We start from the raw sequence: 15,351 nt of genomic DNA, 5'->3' as shown, positions 1-15,351 counted from the left end.
ACGAGAAACTGTAAAAACGAAAGTGATCCTCCAGCTGTAGATGTGACGGTGATGTTTTCACTGAGGTGACAACAGGCTAATACTGTAAAACGAAACGTTTGACACCTCTTACCAGAGTAAACTGCTCCATGCTGTGCAGGACGAGTCTCTGCGTTCGTTTGTGTTCGTCTCCAGAGCTTCAGCTAAAACTTAATGGGTGAAGTGAAGTCTGCGTGGATATCTTGGATCTTGGATTTATTCTCACATCTTAATATTAGGGACTCCTTCTCTGGTAAGTGGACCACTGATTGGAAAATGTTTTTTTGTTGATAAATATGATTTAAATGTTACCAAAAGTACCCTGTAATACAATAGCCCTGCAATGTACAGTATATTACTACCACGGTTTCTAAAGGCTGTAGTTGTATTGGACTGCATTGTATTGGTGCCTGTAATATATTTGCTTCTGTACAGTATGTAAATAAGGTGAAAAATAACTTGTTTGCCCCAGTAGAGAAAACATAATGCAGTGCCATACAGGCTGCCAGCTAAATGCTGGTAAACTTAATGTGCAGCTGGTGCCATTTTTATTTTTCCGCCCCTGACCCTCAGACAACCTGAGTCGGCCACTGCAGGCTGGTTTTAAAGGGAGGAAAAGTTCAAATATTCCACTATTTTTCACAAATGTTCAGTGTTTTCTCTCTGAAGCTCCTTTGGGAATCCCTGAGGGTCTCTAGGCCCCGTCAGATTGTTGCACTGTAGATCTAGCGACCCCACACAGTCATCTGTTAAAACATTATGGCTAAATTAAGATCTCCATGGGCCCCACCACAACCTGTAACAATGCACATACATACACACAGTGTGCGGTTTCTTCAGTGAATGTCCTTCTATTACTGCATTTCACACAATTATTTTTCTCTTCACAACCAATAAATCCCTCACGTGTGCAGCGATGACATAGAAAACAAAATACTGACCTTGGATCTGTGTAAAATAAACATCTCCTGTACGTTGGGCCTTAAATCAACAAACCAAACACGTCTTTTTCGCTCTGTCTTCTATCAAATGATTGATTTGTTTATTTGACTTCAATATGTAAGTGAGGTAGGTGTTCTGTGAAGCTATATTTACCTTCAGCATCAGGACTTTACTGTTACATTTTATTTTCACACATGTGTATGCCCGCTGGCACTCTGGGCCTCTACGGTAGGTGGGCCGTGGATAACGGGCTTGGTTCAAGTTTTCACTAACAGGATTATTTTAACATTTCTGATGGTCTGTTACAGGAATGAGAGGCCTCTCCAACTACCAGCTGTCCTGCTGCGTGAACACTTTACTCCAGAGTTTCTCTGCTACCTGGGAAATAGGAGACCTACTAGACAAGTAAGGACATCAAGCTGCATATTCATATGAGCCTGACTTTTAAAACAATAGCTTAATCACTGTGTGAGGGACCAAGCACGAGAGAGACTGTATGATTAAAGGGTTTTATTACATCTAAAAGGATCACTTTCATGTAAGTATGAACACATTTGACTGGGAACAATAATGCATCTCTTTTTAGCGTTCTATCTACGGAGGTTTGAAATTGGGCTATGAACACACTGAGATGACAAAAAAGGGGACAAGCTAATTTACTAACACATAACATATGAAGTTAGGACTTACATTTTGAGCTCCCCCATGAATTCTGTAGTTGGTTCAGACCAATTACCACACCTGTTGTGTAAAGGTAAGTCAAAACCATACACACTGTTTGACTGGAGGATTGCCACATCAGGACACAGTTAAGTAACATGACAGAACCTAAAGCAGGAAGAAGAACTTATTACTACTAACACATTAAGTCTGGTTAATGTTTATATAACAGTGTGTCATGGATGAACTTGTACATTATTACTATGAACATCAGTAACAGGGCAGTACTACTATTTTTCATTGGAGGGATAGATAACTGGTTGTTCTGTAGATCAACAGTACAATAAAGAATATACTGTAATACTTCACAATATAGATACAGACTCAAAAATAATAAAAAAAATAAATGCAATAAACTCAAACTCAGTCTTAACGCATCACCTATAGATAGTAATTGAATACAATGACAGCAGCCTTGAGAAGTAAAGAGGGGAGTGCACATGGGTCGATCTGAATCCAAGGCTGCTTTGCTCAGGTGCTAAAAAAAAAAAAAAGAAGATTAATGAGGGTTTCTGAATTGCACAAGGTGGGAAACGGCTGGTGTGAGAGCGGACAGTCGTAATGTCCCCCTGCAGCTAAAGAGAGTTCTCAAAGCCATGAGGAGCGACCTCTCTCAGCCGGCTCCTCATCTGGACTTCCTCCGCTCTCTGGATAGCAACTGCTTTCGACGTAAGGAAAAACAAGCTTGCAAAAATGTTTAATACCGTTGTGGTGTCTCTTACAACTTTTGACAATGTTTTGCAGTTTACACGCAGCATGATGCCGATGAGGTGTTCCTCGCTATCTTGAACTTCATGCAACTGCAGATGGATGACAAACCTCTGGTTGGTCTTTAGGAATATTCATTATTTTTCCACCTGTATGTGCATCATCCATAATGTGCTTGCATTTGTTTTCTCTGCCAGGCTCTTCAAATCCAGAATCTGTACAAGATTTCTGTGGAGACGTACGTTCAGTGTTTAGAGTGTTCCTCCGTCCAGACTCTGACCAGCTACATGCTCAGCCTGCCACTGCACATAAAGGAAGATCACGATTCTCTGGTGCCGTTTCTGTTTTCTTTTGATGTGGATTGTTTTTAAGAAATATTTCAAAATGTTGGGAAATATATCATTATATAATTGGCTGTTTTACCAAAATTAGATGAGAAGATCAACTCCACTCTAGTGTCTGTAGGTAAACTTTGAAGCTACAGCTTTCAGCCGCTTAGCTTAGCATAAGTACTGGAAACGGAGGGAAACACATTTTGCAAAATCCACTTTCCAGCACCTCTTATGCAGACTAATCAAATGTCTTATTTAATTTATACAACCACGGAAGAGACAAACTAACAATTTCTAGTTTTACAGCAACGACAAGACTCCACGAAGAAATTGTCCTGCACATAACTGCACACATTTCTGGACTGTTTTTGTTCAGATCAGACACAAGATACAACACGTTAAATTGTGAGATTTTGAGGTGCTGGTAGGTGAGTTTTTAAAGTGTGTTCCCAGTACTTTTTATTTGTTGGCCAGGGGCAGTTTCTAAGAAATAGCCCAGAATATAACCTATAACCTAATGATCTGTTAATTAGTGAGCATTGGGGGTGTGTGAGAGTGGTCTCAATCTTTAACTCTCGTCAATAAAGCAAATAAACTAATTTCTATGTCAAACTTTTACTGTTACCTTTCCTGAAGTTAAACTAAAACGTATTATTTACACAAACCTTTTCAGGAAGACTGCATGACCTCCTTCTTTCAGTATCAGGAGCTAAGGGGCATAAATTGCTGCTTTTGTGCAACATGTGAAAAGAAGACTCCATCTAAACAGGTGAGGTTTGAGTTAAATGCTTCCCAGAAAGTATGAACCACCAGAGTGAAACATCTTTTTTTTCTTTCTCAGGCTGTCAAACTGCTCTCCCTGCCTCCTATCTTGTGCGTGCACCTGAAACGGTTTCGAAATTACGGTGGTCGCACCCAAAAACTTGATTGCAGGGTTACCTTTCCCGAAACCTTTGACTTCTCTGAAACCCTCAAAGAAGCGTTCTCCTCAGACTTTGCTCAGGTACTTAGAAAAATGATTATAATAATATCTACACATATCTTTTGTCATCAACAACTTTATTTGTTCTTCCAGAATGACTGCAAGTACACATTGCATGCAGTGGTAGTGCACTCTGGATCTGCAACGTTTGGTCACTATACTGCCTACGTTCGTCACAGGGGGAACCAGCGCTGGTACTATGCCGACGACAGCCACGTAGAACCGGTACGTCCAATCTGACAAAATCTGTCTCACTTGAATGCAATTGATTTCTGGCTTGTACTTGTTAAATATGATAAAAAAAATACATATTTTTCAACGCTTCATATGTATAGTTAGACATGAAAGCTCTCATGTAGATTTTAAATAAATAAAGCATATCTTTAAGGTTCAGTGTGTAGGATCTGGCGGCATCTAGTGGCGAGGTTGCAGATTGCAAACCTGTGTGCACTGCGGTGACTGACTTGAAAAAGTGAATGGCCCTATCTAGAACCAGTGTTTGGTTTGTCCGTTCTGAGCTACTGTAGAAACATGCCCCCCCCCCCCCCCCCCCCCCCCCCCTCTCTTAATGTAGATTTAAACAGCTCATTCTGAGGTAAAGAAAACCCAATTTTTAGTTTTTTTCAGTGATAATACATTAAAGATAACCTTCTTCATACTATTATATTCCATTTCTGCCAATAGATACCGCTTAATGCTACACACTGTACCTTAAGTATGAGTTAAAAGTATAAAAAGCACATGATGTGAAATTTTGCATCTGAAATTGTTCTGAGGTTGCTCCCTAAAACCATTAGGGAAAGGGGGAAAATAGCTTTAAATCTCCTCCTGTTCAAGAGGGATTTTTGTATAACTATAATACAGCTTTCTGAAAATGTGTGATTCATTTGGTCTCTGATTCCCAACACATAGGCCTCCTGGGAACAAGTGCAGAGCACATATGGAGGACATGGAAGGTAATTGCTCAACATAAGTTTTTCATGTCTTGCTCTTCTTATGGGAAGAGTTCAACATTTTTGGTAACTGCGCTCATTTGCTTTAATTAGCGATAGATGAGAAGATTAATACCGCTCTTATAATTGAATGGTAAACATGACGCTGCAACCAGATAGTCTGGCTCTGTCTTTATGCTAAGCTATGTTAGCTAAATTCGCTAAGATGAGTTCTTCCTCCTCCCTGGCTTAGCGTGACCGTGGAGTGCCTCAGGGTGCTGACCTGGTTCACCTGTTGTTACACAACTACATACTCTTAGTCACACCTTTTGAGAGTGATCCTCTCATCAATCTTGACAAGAAGGAAGATATGTAGAAGCATGCTCTGAAATATATTTCTGAGCATATTACAGAGAGGACTTTTTCTTATCACATTAACAATTCCAGTTCTGAGTTGAGCCTCATCTATACAATTGCTTCACTTTCAAAAATGTGGAATACAGCAACGATTGTCTGCAGCAAAAAGTAACAAAAAAAACCTGACTTCCATTTTAGCCTGCTTCAACCGGCCTCCAGTTGCTTTCAGAGTTTTTCAAATTTGTATTAATAACATTTAAAGCCTTACATTCTTGACTCCCGCTGCCATCGTGCAGCTTTTATCTTTTTACTTGCGGAAACGGCTTCAGATCTTTAGTCAAAGCCTTATTGTCTTTTCCTCATTGAAGATTAAAGACTAAAGGGCTTTTAAACTTTTTAAACTCATAAACAGAGGACATCCGTCTTGTCTGTCAGGTTGTCTAGTCTTTCAGCAGCTTTTAGCAAATGTTTGTTTGTTTTTGTTTATTGCACTGGAATGTGTTCCTTTCATACATTTTCTACCTTAACTCGTAGAAGCATAACTTTGTTTTGTACATTTCAGTCTGCAAACCGTTTATTGCTGTTATTTCTACAGATTCACAGCATACATGTTAATGTACAGAAGAGATTCGAAAGAGGACGGACAACAGCCTGAACTCTCTGGCTGAGTGGATGAACGCAGATGATTTATACCCGAGGTTGTGGTGCAATATTATATCTATAGGAATCTATAGGAACATAAACATTTATTTGCTTGACATACTTTATTGTATTTTAAACATTTTATTGTACATGGTGTATGGTCGTATTCTTTATGATTTTTCCGAGCTCGTTCAGATTGTACTTCGGCACAGTAATTTCTGACAAACACCAACAGGTGGCGACAAAGACTCAACACAATGATGGGTTTTCCAACCTCAGACCACACACACACTGAACACACTCAGTGGGGGGGGCATGGTTTGAAAAGAATGCTTAGCTTAGATATTCACTGTTTGGGGGGAAATACCTGTTATTGGAGTCAGTGTTAATTTTCCTGACAGTGCTGCATAATATATGAGTCACCCATGAAGAACAATGAACTAATTTCTTTTCTCATTTGGGCTGCCAAAAACAACAAAAATAAAAATCTCTTATTTTATGTATTGCTTCTTTTTTCACAACCTGTTAATATGACGTACAAAAACTGATTTGGAATGACGCACCTTAATGTTTATTACTCTTATTGATGCATCAACGCCAGCACATCTCCACCTGTGTTCAAAATGAGTGCGCTCTAACGCGCACAAAATAAAACGCCTGTTCAGTAACCACAGTGCTCAAATGCTTGGAATAGGCTGTCAGCAGAGCCACTAAAGTTCCCATTCGCTTCGCCAAGAGTCGGGGGACCGTGTGAAATGGTGCCGATGTGCTGCAGAGCTCTGACAGAATGGAACATGTCTGCACGGTGCCACAGGCAGCAGGCCTCATGCTTAGTCATCTCGCTGCCTTGAGGCACAGGCCGAGCTTTCTGTATAGGGGGTATCTTCCTCCCACATTTGCACCAAAGACCAGGCTAGATGCTTCTATGGTGTGTTCTAGATTTGAGTCAGTAGATCAAAAGATCTCATCTGATCTTTTGACTTGTATAAGCAAGAAGCTGACATTAATAAGCCTGTTGACGTATACTGAGAAAAAGCATTTTGACATGATAACAAACACTGAGATTAGTGGTTGCTTGGATGGATTTACAAGCAATATAATGTATTATCTTCTAGTTGTAGAATATTCATTTAATAAAAACTGCTACAAGCAGATTATGTCAGATTATCATTATTACTGTGTCGGCAGCATTTTAATGCTTTAGCTAGTCAAGCTAATTGTATATACTGTTGGGTAGTTTAGTCTATGTCCTGCATCATGTTTTATTTGTTGACTATCTGAATTCTAACTTTTTACTTAAGCTTTCAGGTTTCAGTCTGAAATGCTGTATGAAGTATAAAGTGGATGAGTTACCTTCCACTACTCAATGATTATATAAAAGGCACATTTGCGTTATGCATCCCCAAGTAGGCCAACTGAAATGTTTGAAGAAACATCAAAGAACTGATTCTTGTCTTTGTAGGGTTTTGATTAATAATTAATGTTGTATGACCATGTGTCAAGTAGACGTTTGACGAACACCTGTCCTCCACCGCCCCGACTTTGATCACAACACAGACACGAACAATGCAACATCATGGCAGCACGCCCCGAGGCCAGAAGAATAAAGTCTGACTGAACGGCTGGACGTCTTCGTTTCTTTCCCACCACGTGTCTCTATTGTTTGCAGGTGACCTCTGGCCCCTGGATGCGGTTACTCAGACACTTTATGGCAGATCATAATCTCTGTAATTTAGTTTTTAGCTCTTTATCTTGATCAGGTATTAGTCAGTCAGCCAAGGATCCCTATCGTCCTATTGGTTTGGCACATCATTTTGCCAGCAGTGGTAGTGATTGGCACAATAAATCAGTATACTGAGTCAGATATATGATGTGAATCTAGTCCCAGTGAGCAAGTATGCTTTAATGATATTTCTCAGGCTTTGCGGTACTGTTTTTTTTGGAGAATATATCAAGATTCATTAATGCTTCGTCGCCATTGTTGATGTGTGTTTACCAGTTACTAGGTGAGCACACCAGTGATGCATCGAGAAGAAAATGGAATTTGGCTATTTGAGAACTCTAAAAATGTTCCCTTTCTTGTGTGGAGGATTTCCCTGGCGTAGATAAGTGCTTGTGCCTGACTTGAATTTTTTCGCAAGTGACAGCCAGCCAGCAAGTATTCCAGCCCTCCTCTTTTCTATTTGATGTTATTAATCACCCAATATGTAATTTAATGTCATTTGTCAAAGAACAGCCCTCATAATGTTCTACCATACAGTAGTTAAAATGTTAGCAAAGAACATGACTGTCGATTAGTTTTAACATTGAGATATTTAAGGTTGATTCAGGAACCCAAAATATATGTAACAATGCACATACTTTACTTTATATGTGGATAACCTTCATGACATGCAAGGGGAGAATATCTACCAACAAAATGTCCTTTTTCAGCTAGCTTGTCCATTTTAATGAGACCATATGTTATAAGAAACTGCACTGGGTTTGTGTCTGTCCATCTACTATATCTATATTAAAGTCAACACATTACACTACCTTATACTTGTAGTACACAGCTCTGTTTTGTAGTTACTGCAATTTGACATGCTACTTTCATGGAATTCATACCAGTGTATATGTGCTGTTTATCTTGTGATAACGTTTCATGACATGTCTCAACCCATGCATGAAAAATCAAACCATGTAAAGGAGCCACATTCCTCAATTTATCTGTTCTCTGTTCACAGCTATTCAAACATGAGCTTCATGTTATGTCAATTATAGGCCAGTTTATCGCGTCATACGTTTCCATGTCGTAATAAAGTGAAAAACATCACTTTATAACAATTAACTTTTCACGTTGTAACGTGATACAGATCTGATTTTGTTTTTTATGGCCTTGCAGCAGTACAGTTCCATACATGAACATTATTTGTATGATAAAACAAAAAGGTGAACTCAAAAGAGTGCAGATGCCCGCTAGGTGCGTCTGCAGCAGTACTGGTAGTCCCGCTAGCTGTTAGCCAAACAAACTGCAAGCTGTTATCCCTCACTGTGGGCGCAGAGTAGTGGATGGGGGGTCTGAGATGCACTCAGCGGTGTTTTCGCTAGTGGCCCCTGAGAGGAGTAGGTTGGCAGTCAATGGCAGTATAAAACAGGCAATAAAAGGTGTTTTAAGAAAGTGTGAGTCACAGCAACCACGAGAGGTCCTTGAGCATGCAGCCATAACTGGGCAACCAAAATATTATGCAGTTTGCTGCAGCAGAATGCGAGATTAGCCGTGGACACTCACTCAGTCACGGACGCACGCAGCCGATGGCATGATTCTCCTGGTTGCTTTTTGGCTTTGTAGGGAATTGCAGCTACCACTTTCATTCAGAATTTACTGCATTCATCTTCTGGTTTTGTTCTTACAGCCTTAAAAAGGAAGTCAACTCATTCATGCAATGTCTGTACACAGTTCCCCTTTTCTGCTCATGACAGAGATTGTAATGGTGACTGGTCTTGTCTGTTAAGTTGGCCTATTTTGCAGGAATGCTCCCCTATGAGATGACTGTGTAAGGGGAAGATGTTTCCCCCATAATGTCCAAACCGAGACCCTTTCTAACTGCCCCCCATCTGCTCTTATCCTATACAACCTAATCTCACAGCATATCTCTACATCCCTCAGGGGTGGCAAAGCAGCTGAGCACACACAGCCATCCTTTGGTTACATACAGACGTTTCAAATAGGAAATGATTCTCTTTCGCTCTTTCTGTGTCCAAAGTCCAGGCCAAGTGATCATGGTGAAATCTGCTTTTGTAAACAGCAAATGTCTGCTGCATGACTTAAATATTTCCTCTTATATAACAAAACAAAGGTAAGTTAGATAAAGGAGCAAAGAGCTGAAAATGTATCTGCATATTTCTTGATACAAATAAAATCCTGCATAATTCAAATGACCCAAATTCCTAATTATTGCCATCTTAGAACGTTTGCCGATGATGTGCTTTGATTTGTGACCTGTGACTCTCACCTCTAATATCAAAAAGGCTGCCGTTGGCTTTTATTTATGTCGTGGCGGTGTTTCTTAGCTTTAGATGTTCACTCACACATCGGTCTGTGATATACTGTGGTGATTTCACTGGAATTTGTAGTATGAGCGGCCGTGTTGAGGAAAGAAGCCTTATCTTTCCCCAGTGAGTTCAAATAATCTCCTCTCTGGTGGGAGAAGGGGAGTCTGGTGAACACAACGTTTGCCTCTCTTTACGTGTTCGGTTGTCCTCCCCGAGATTCTTGGCAGTGTGAGCGTAATAAATACAACATCTGCTGCGTTTTCGAGGAAAAAAGGGATGTCGAACAGTCCAACTGCTATAAGTGAACTGAAAAGTAAAAGTGCGGTTGAAATCTGGTTTGGTTTGGACCAGATGATTCACTTTCATTTTGGTCGGCTCAAAAGTGACAGTACCATTTAGTAGCTAATGATACGTATTCGATCTCAGTTATATTTCAGGTTATTTATATTTGTACTGAAGTGGACTTCCAACCGAGAGGAGTTGGCGGCATGTTACAGATGTTGGTTCTCACAGGAGGTGAGCGGAGGCCCCCCTCGGTAATTGTGGTCATGACATGCGGGGATATATGACCTGACGCCCCACCCTTGTCTTCATAGCTCTGTCGTTACCCTTCAGTTAGCGCCTTATCTCAGCTCCTTATCATCAGACTCAGGATCCACAGAAGATCAGCGGTCGTCTCGGAAGCCCGGCTACTCGGGTTACAGGGTGAAATGGCTTTACTGACGGGGCCCGGGTAACCGTCTCTCAAAGCTCCTGCTCTGACATGTACGCCACCATGTTTCTGCACCTCCACAACATTTACGATGATGTAATATGCTGTTGTTATTCTTCTCATGTTGTGCTGCAAAATCACAATTGAATGTCACTAAAATTAACTCATGTTGTGACCTGTTGGGATCAAACCTCATCAGATAGTATCATAATGAATCCTCATCTTCACATGGCTTCCCTCAAATTAAAATCCTCCTCCTCTGGTCTCTCACTATACAAGAATGAATGGAATTGCACCTTGAGGCAAACCGCTGCCTCACCGTTCCAGCTCTCACCCAGTGATAAACTCATAACAACCTGTTAACTGTTGCAGACACCCACATTTCTGCTGTGCTTGTGCATGCATGCCAATCAGTTGCTACATCAGCGCTCCAGTTAATTATTTGTACAGTAGGAGAAAATCCTGACAGGGGAAGAGCTTATAGCGAAACTGGCCAAGTTGCAAATGATACCGTTTTTTTTCCTCTTCTCCTTGTTGCACCGTGTCATGTTTTGGAGACTTGACCCGGGTTCTGCTGTTCACTCGCTCTGCAGTATGGGCTGGGCACCTTGAGAAGTGAGCTATCCATTGTCAAACCTCTTTGACCTGCTCTCTCCTTCGGCCTCTCCTATTTCCGCACAAAGACTCTCTAATGCCAGGTAGCTGGCTCTGGCATTCCTGTTGCATTCCACCATGGGGAAGTTGCTGGGATCAGGATGAAAAATGCCTGAAACAAAGGCCTACTCTCATTCACAGGGTTTAGGGTTCTGTGGGAAAGTCCAGGCAGGACAGAGGTTGGATGGCAGAGGAATGCGATGCAGGGCATAGCTCACACAGTCTCTATGGCGTGGACCCAAAGACGAATTGACAAGGTAGAGGTCTTCTTACAGAGAGGAGTCCGCCCTCATGAGAGAGGATGATAGGCCGCTGCATGACTGCAGTCATTTATCATGTTTACAGACAGTCAGGTCGTCCATTCTGCTGGCATGACGGGTACGACTCTGATTGGATGTCTGGGTGGATCTCCACTGCACATTTTTCTGCATTATTTCCATTTATTCAATAGCGACAGAGAGAGATGGACCCTTAATGCAAAAAAGCAAAAGTTTGACAGTTTGGTATCATCATCATCATCTGCGGAGCCCTTTAGATTTGTTAGCAGGCCCTTTGGGAGGTCCCGTTTTGACCCATTGCCATAAAGATCCCCAGACATTGCGATTACATGGTCGTTGCCACTCAGCTGATAATAAACAGCCTCTCTTATCATTCATTAATCGTAAATTATTACACTGATAGCTTTTTCATTTGTAAAAGGTATGAAGTAAATTCTTTCACCGCCTCATGCTGAGGTGAAGCGCCTGACCTCGCTGCTACCCCACCCTCCCCTGAGTCGTATCTGAACCTCGGCTTGTGAAGATTTAGTGTGGAATTTAATGTCAAAGCCTTTTTCACTCTCCCACAACAAATAACCAACAGATATTCCTGATAATGCATCATCAGCTACGGGGGAGAGAAGGGGTTTGGAGATGAGGGAAATGTAGGAAATCCATCGCTTTGGTTCAGACTGAAATATCTAAACAACTATTTAATGGATTGATTGGATGAAATTTGGTACAGACATTCATGTCCCCTTCAGGAAGAATTGTAATCACTTTGATGACCCATTTTCATCATCAGGTTAAAATTGCCATTGCTTCAGTTCATTGGTTTATGTCTGAATTACAACTAAATCAGTCTCTAAATAAGATGCGTAACATGGGAAACATTATACCTGCTCAACATCGACATGTTATTGTGAGCCTGTTAGCATGTTGATGTTAGCTCACAGTAACTTTGTGCCGAAGTACAGCCTCGGCTGTAGCCTCCAATCAAAACTGATGTATTGAATTTGGAAATAAAACTCTTCCTCCGCTCTCATCGTCGTACAACCCACACAGACTAAAACTGGCCTTTCTGAATGTATACACAGCTAAAACAATGCTAACAGCAGCGGTTTGTATTTCCCTAACTACGTAACCACAGATCACAACAGCATGCAGGAAGACTTCCTGCGTATTGTCAGTATGAATAGCATCAGTAAATAAACCTGCAATGTCCACATTTCACACATAACTCGCAGCTTTCTTTACCTGTAAACAACGTCTGTCTCCACACATGAATGACTTCGGGCAGTTGTCGATAGACCTTTTTCCTCAACGGTTTTGTTTGACTTGATTCTTTTTCTCATGTAGATAAAATCACAGCGGAGCACACGTAAACAGTTAAAGCTGCCATTTGTTTATACTCTGAGCTGTGGCCATGCTATCGGCTCCGGCTCTCCAGAGTCTATACGTAGCGTGTGGTTGTAGGGTGTTGGAGATGGAGTATGTGGGGAAATGAGAGGAGATCTGTTGCAGCCCACAGGCCCCTTCGGATTCTCTGATGTGGCTTCAAGACTTCCTAGGAAATGCAAGGCCTTCTGGGATAGCACTTAAGTAGTCTCCAGAGTTTTGCGAGCGTGTGTTTTCGAGTGAATGAGTGCCTGGGCTTGTATCTTAATGTATCGAAGTGTCTTTTCTGCCTGCGTACTTGTTAAACTCTCTCCTTTGATATGTGAGGACACAGTTGGCTGATTGCGGCTTTTCCAAAGAATGAGGGAGTGTCACTTCAAACGAAAAAGGGCACAGCAGACTATACCACGCAGGTGATGTTTCTTACGGGTGGGGCGTGTTGATAACAAATAGAAGGTTCTGACTCTGAAACCTCACTTCCGCCTCACCTGTGTGAAATGCACAGGCTTCAAAGCACAATGGCAATACCACTGTTTTCACATGGGCTGTTATCAGTGTTATTCAAACAAGGTGCTCTTATCTTCTTTATCTCCAGTCCGTTGCGCTCCTAACAGGCTGTGATGCATTATGGGCTACTTTAATGGATAATAAGTGAGTTGAGATGAAGAAAAATGTTAATGTTGAGGGACATTCAATACCATTTTCATTTTTTTTTCTTTTTTCTTTTATGCTTTCCTGCTTTTCGTTAAGTGAATAAGGCTGCTGAGAGGCCCGGCCCCTCTCATCTGCAGCCTGTTATGGCGGAGCGGGAGGATGACATCATATTGGTCTCGGAGCGGCAGCTGGTAATTGGCCCGCTCTCCTCCTCCTGCGGCACGGGCCAAACAGAACACACAAGTGGAGCCAGGCAATGCAAGTCAGATGCACCGGGTTTTTCCAAGAGTGGCTGGTGGGGCCTCAGTGCAGACCGAGAGCCAAGAGGCCTCGAAAAAGGGGCACACCGATCCAACTGTAAATGTCAGAAATGAATGAAGGGCCTCAACTCGAAATGAAATCTGATATAATGCGCCCCAGGCCTGCCTCTTTGATCTGCTGCACAGTCCACTGCTGTAGTCGTCTGGATAACTGCGCCTATTCTCCGAGAGATATGACATTGCAAAAGCATTTTCATGTGGACGTTTTGTGAGAGCCAACGTCAATGAGCTCTCAGCCCACACAAAGTTCCATTACAGTGAGGCTTAACTGCTGCACCTCTGTGCTGCAGAGGAGCCAGTGATTGTTTGTAATATTTAAATCAGGGTGCAATCTCAAACATCTGGAAGTAAGGTTTAACCTCTGCAGGTTTAGATGTGTGTCATGTAGACAGAAATCCCATCAGCAGGACATGCAATCCCATTAGTGTTTTTATGCAGCTATTTGATGTGGCAGCGTGAGCAAAGCCTAATTGTTTGCAGTGGATGTGTGAATGAGACCTGGTTCTACCCTGTGGCCGGTCTCACACAGCATGGGCCGGGCAGCGATGTTGGATACCTCTGTTCTTACAAAACACAGTCTTTATCTTTTACAGAGGCTGCTCAGTCATGCCACCATGTTTCCTGCGATGTGGTGGCTGTGCACCAACAACAGAAAGAGGTGCGCTGATCTCTGTTATCATCTCAAAGAACAGTTGTGAGAACATGTTTGGTGTCTAAAGCCTGTGTGGGAAAACACGCGTTCCTGTTGAGTCAAAAGAGGGTGCAGTGCTCAGCGTGTTTGCACGTGCCCGTCCGCCTGTCAGTTGCCTATTGTTGCTTCCCCACATCAGTGACAGATAAATGCGTGTCAGTTGTGAACAGAAGGTCACATTAAGCTTGTAGGCGTTGAGAACATCGGAGTTCCTGTTATAGCCGAGATGCAACTCAGCGTCTGTGGGCAAAAAAAAAAGACTGACTGAGCAAAAAGAAACAGCTCTCGTTGAAATGACTCTTTGAATGCTTTCACTCTCCGTGCTCTGTCACTGAGCTGTGAAGTTGTGCACTGCAATCGCTTGGCGTAGGTGTTGTTGCCATGATGACATCAATAACAATATTTATTGTATGTTCAATGGACTTCCTGCAGAGTCGTGTTTTCTTGTGGCCTGAAAGCGAGAGGCTGTTTCAGGCCGAGAGGCTCCTTGAGGCCCCTTTTTTCTAAGAAATAGAGAAAATCAAGTTGTGTTTAAAGTCAAACTGAAATGACAGTTAGAGCTTCTGCTGTTACATTAACTGATGTTTTGGCCACTTAGGGCATCACAGAAAGATGTGAGCTAAACATTGACGTATTGTCACCAAACTTATTGCAGTGATAGTGTTAGCAAACAGATGTCTATTTACACATCCAGCAGCAACATTGACGCTGATTTGGAGTCATGGCTCAAAATCTACCAAGACTGACAAGCTGAGCACATGAGCGATCCGAGCGAGCATCCATGCCTTTAAAACATAAACAGCGACAGTTAGTAACAAGGGTCCCGTCATAAAAGCCTACACTGTGGACCATCGTAACTACCTTACATCACGGTGCAGGCCGTAAAAATGAATCAATGAGCTGAGCGATGCTAAAGCAATCTTTACAGCTCAATGGCAATTGCAGAATTGTGTGTTAACAAAATATTGATGAGTGCGGCTGTAACGTAACAGGAGAA

General features: G+C 41.9%; 1 protein-coding gene across 1 annotated transcript; it reads left to right on the top strand.

Moving 5' to 3' along the window:
- The first annotated feature begins 42 nt into the window (after nucleotides 1-42).
- On the top strand, nucleotides 43-6,103 carry usp18 (ubiquitin specific peptidase 18). Its single transcript, XM_079183607.1, has 10 exons — nucleotides 43-271; nucleotides 1,269-1,365; nucleotides 2,207-2,349; nucleotides 2,425-2,504; nucleotides 2,586-2,720; nucleotides 3,394-3,489; nucleotides 3,562-3,723; nucleotides 3,796-3,927; nucleotides 4,615-4,658; nucleotides 5,587-6,103. The coding sequence occupies exons 1-10, from the start codon at nucleotides 193-195 to the stop codon at nucleotides 5,657-5,659; spliced, it is 1,041 nt and encodes a 346-aa protein (XP_079039733.1). The 5' UTR covers nucleotides 43-192; the 3' UTR covers nucleotides 5,660-6,103.
- Nucleotides 6,104-15,351: the final 9,248 nt, after the last annotated feature.

Source organism: Pholis gunnellus (genome assembly GCF_910591455.1).
Source record: "Pholis gunnellus genome assembly, chromosome: 22".
In the NCBI taxonomy this organism is placed as follows: domain Eukaryota; kingdom Metazoa; phylum Chordata; class Actinopteri; order Perciformes; family Pholidae; genus Pholis; species Pholis gunnellus.
Note: the sequence above shows the minus strand (reverse complement) of the source record. Positions and strands in the feature narration are given on the sequence as shown.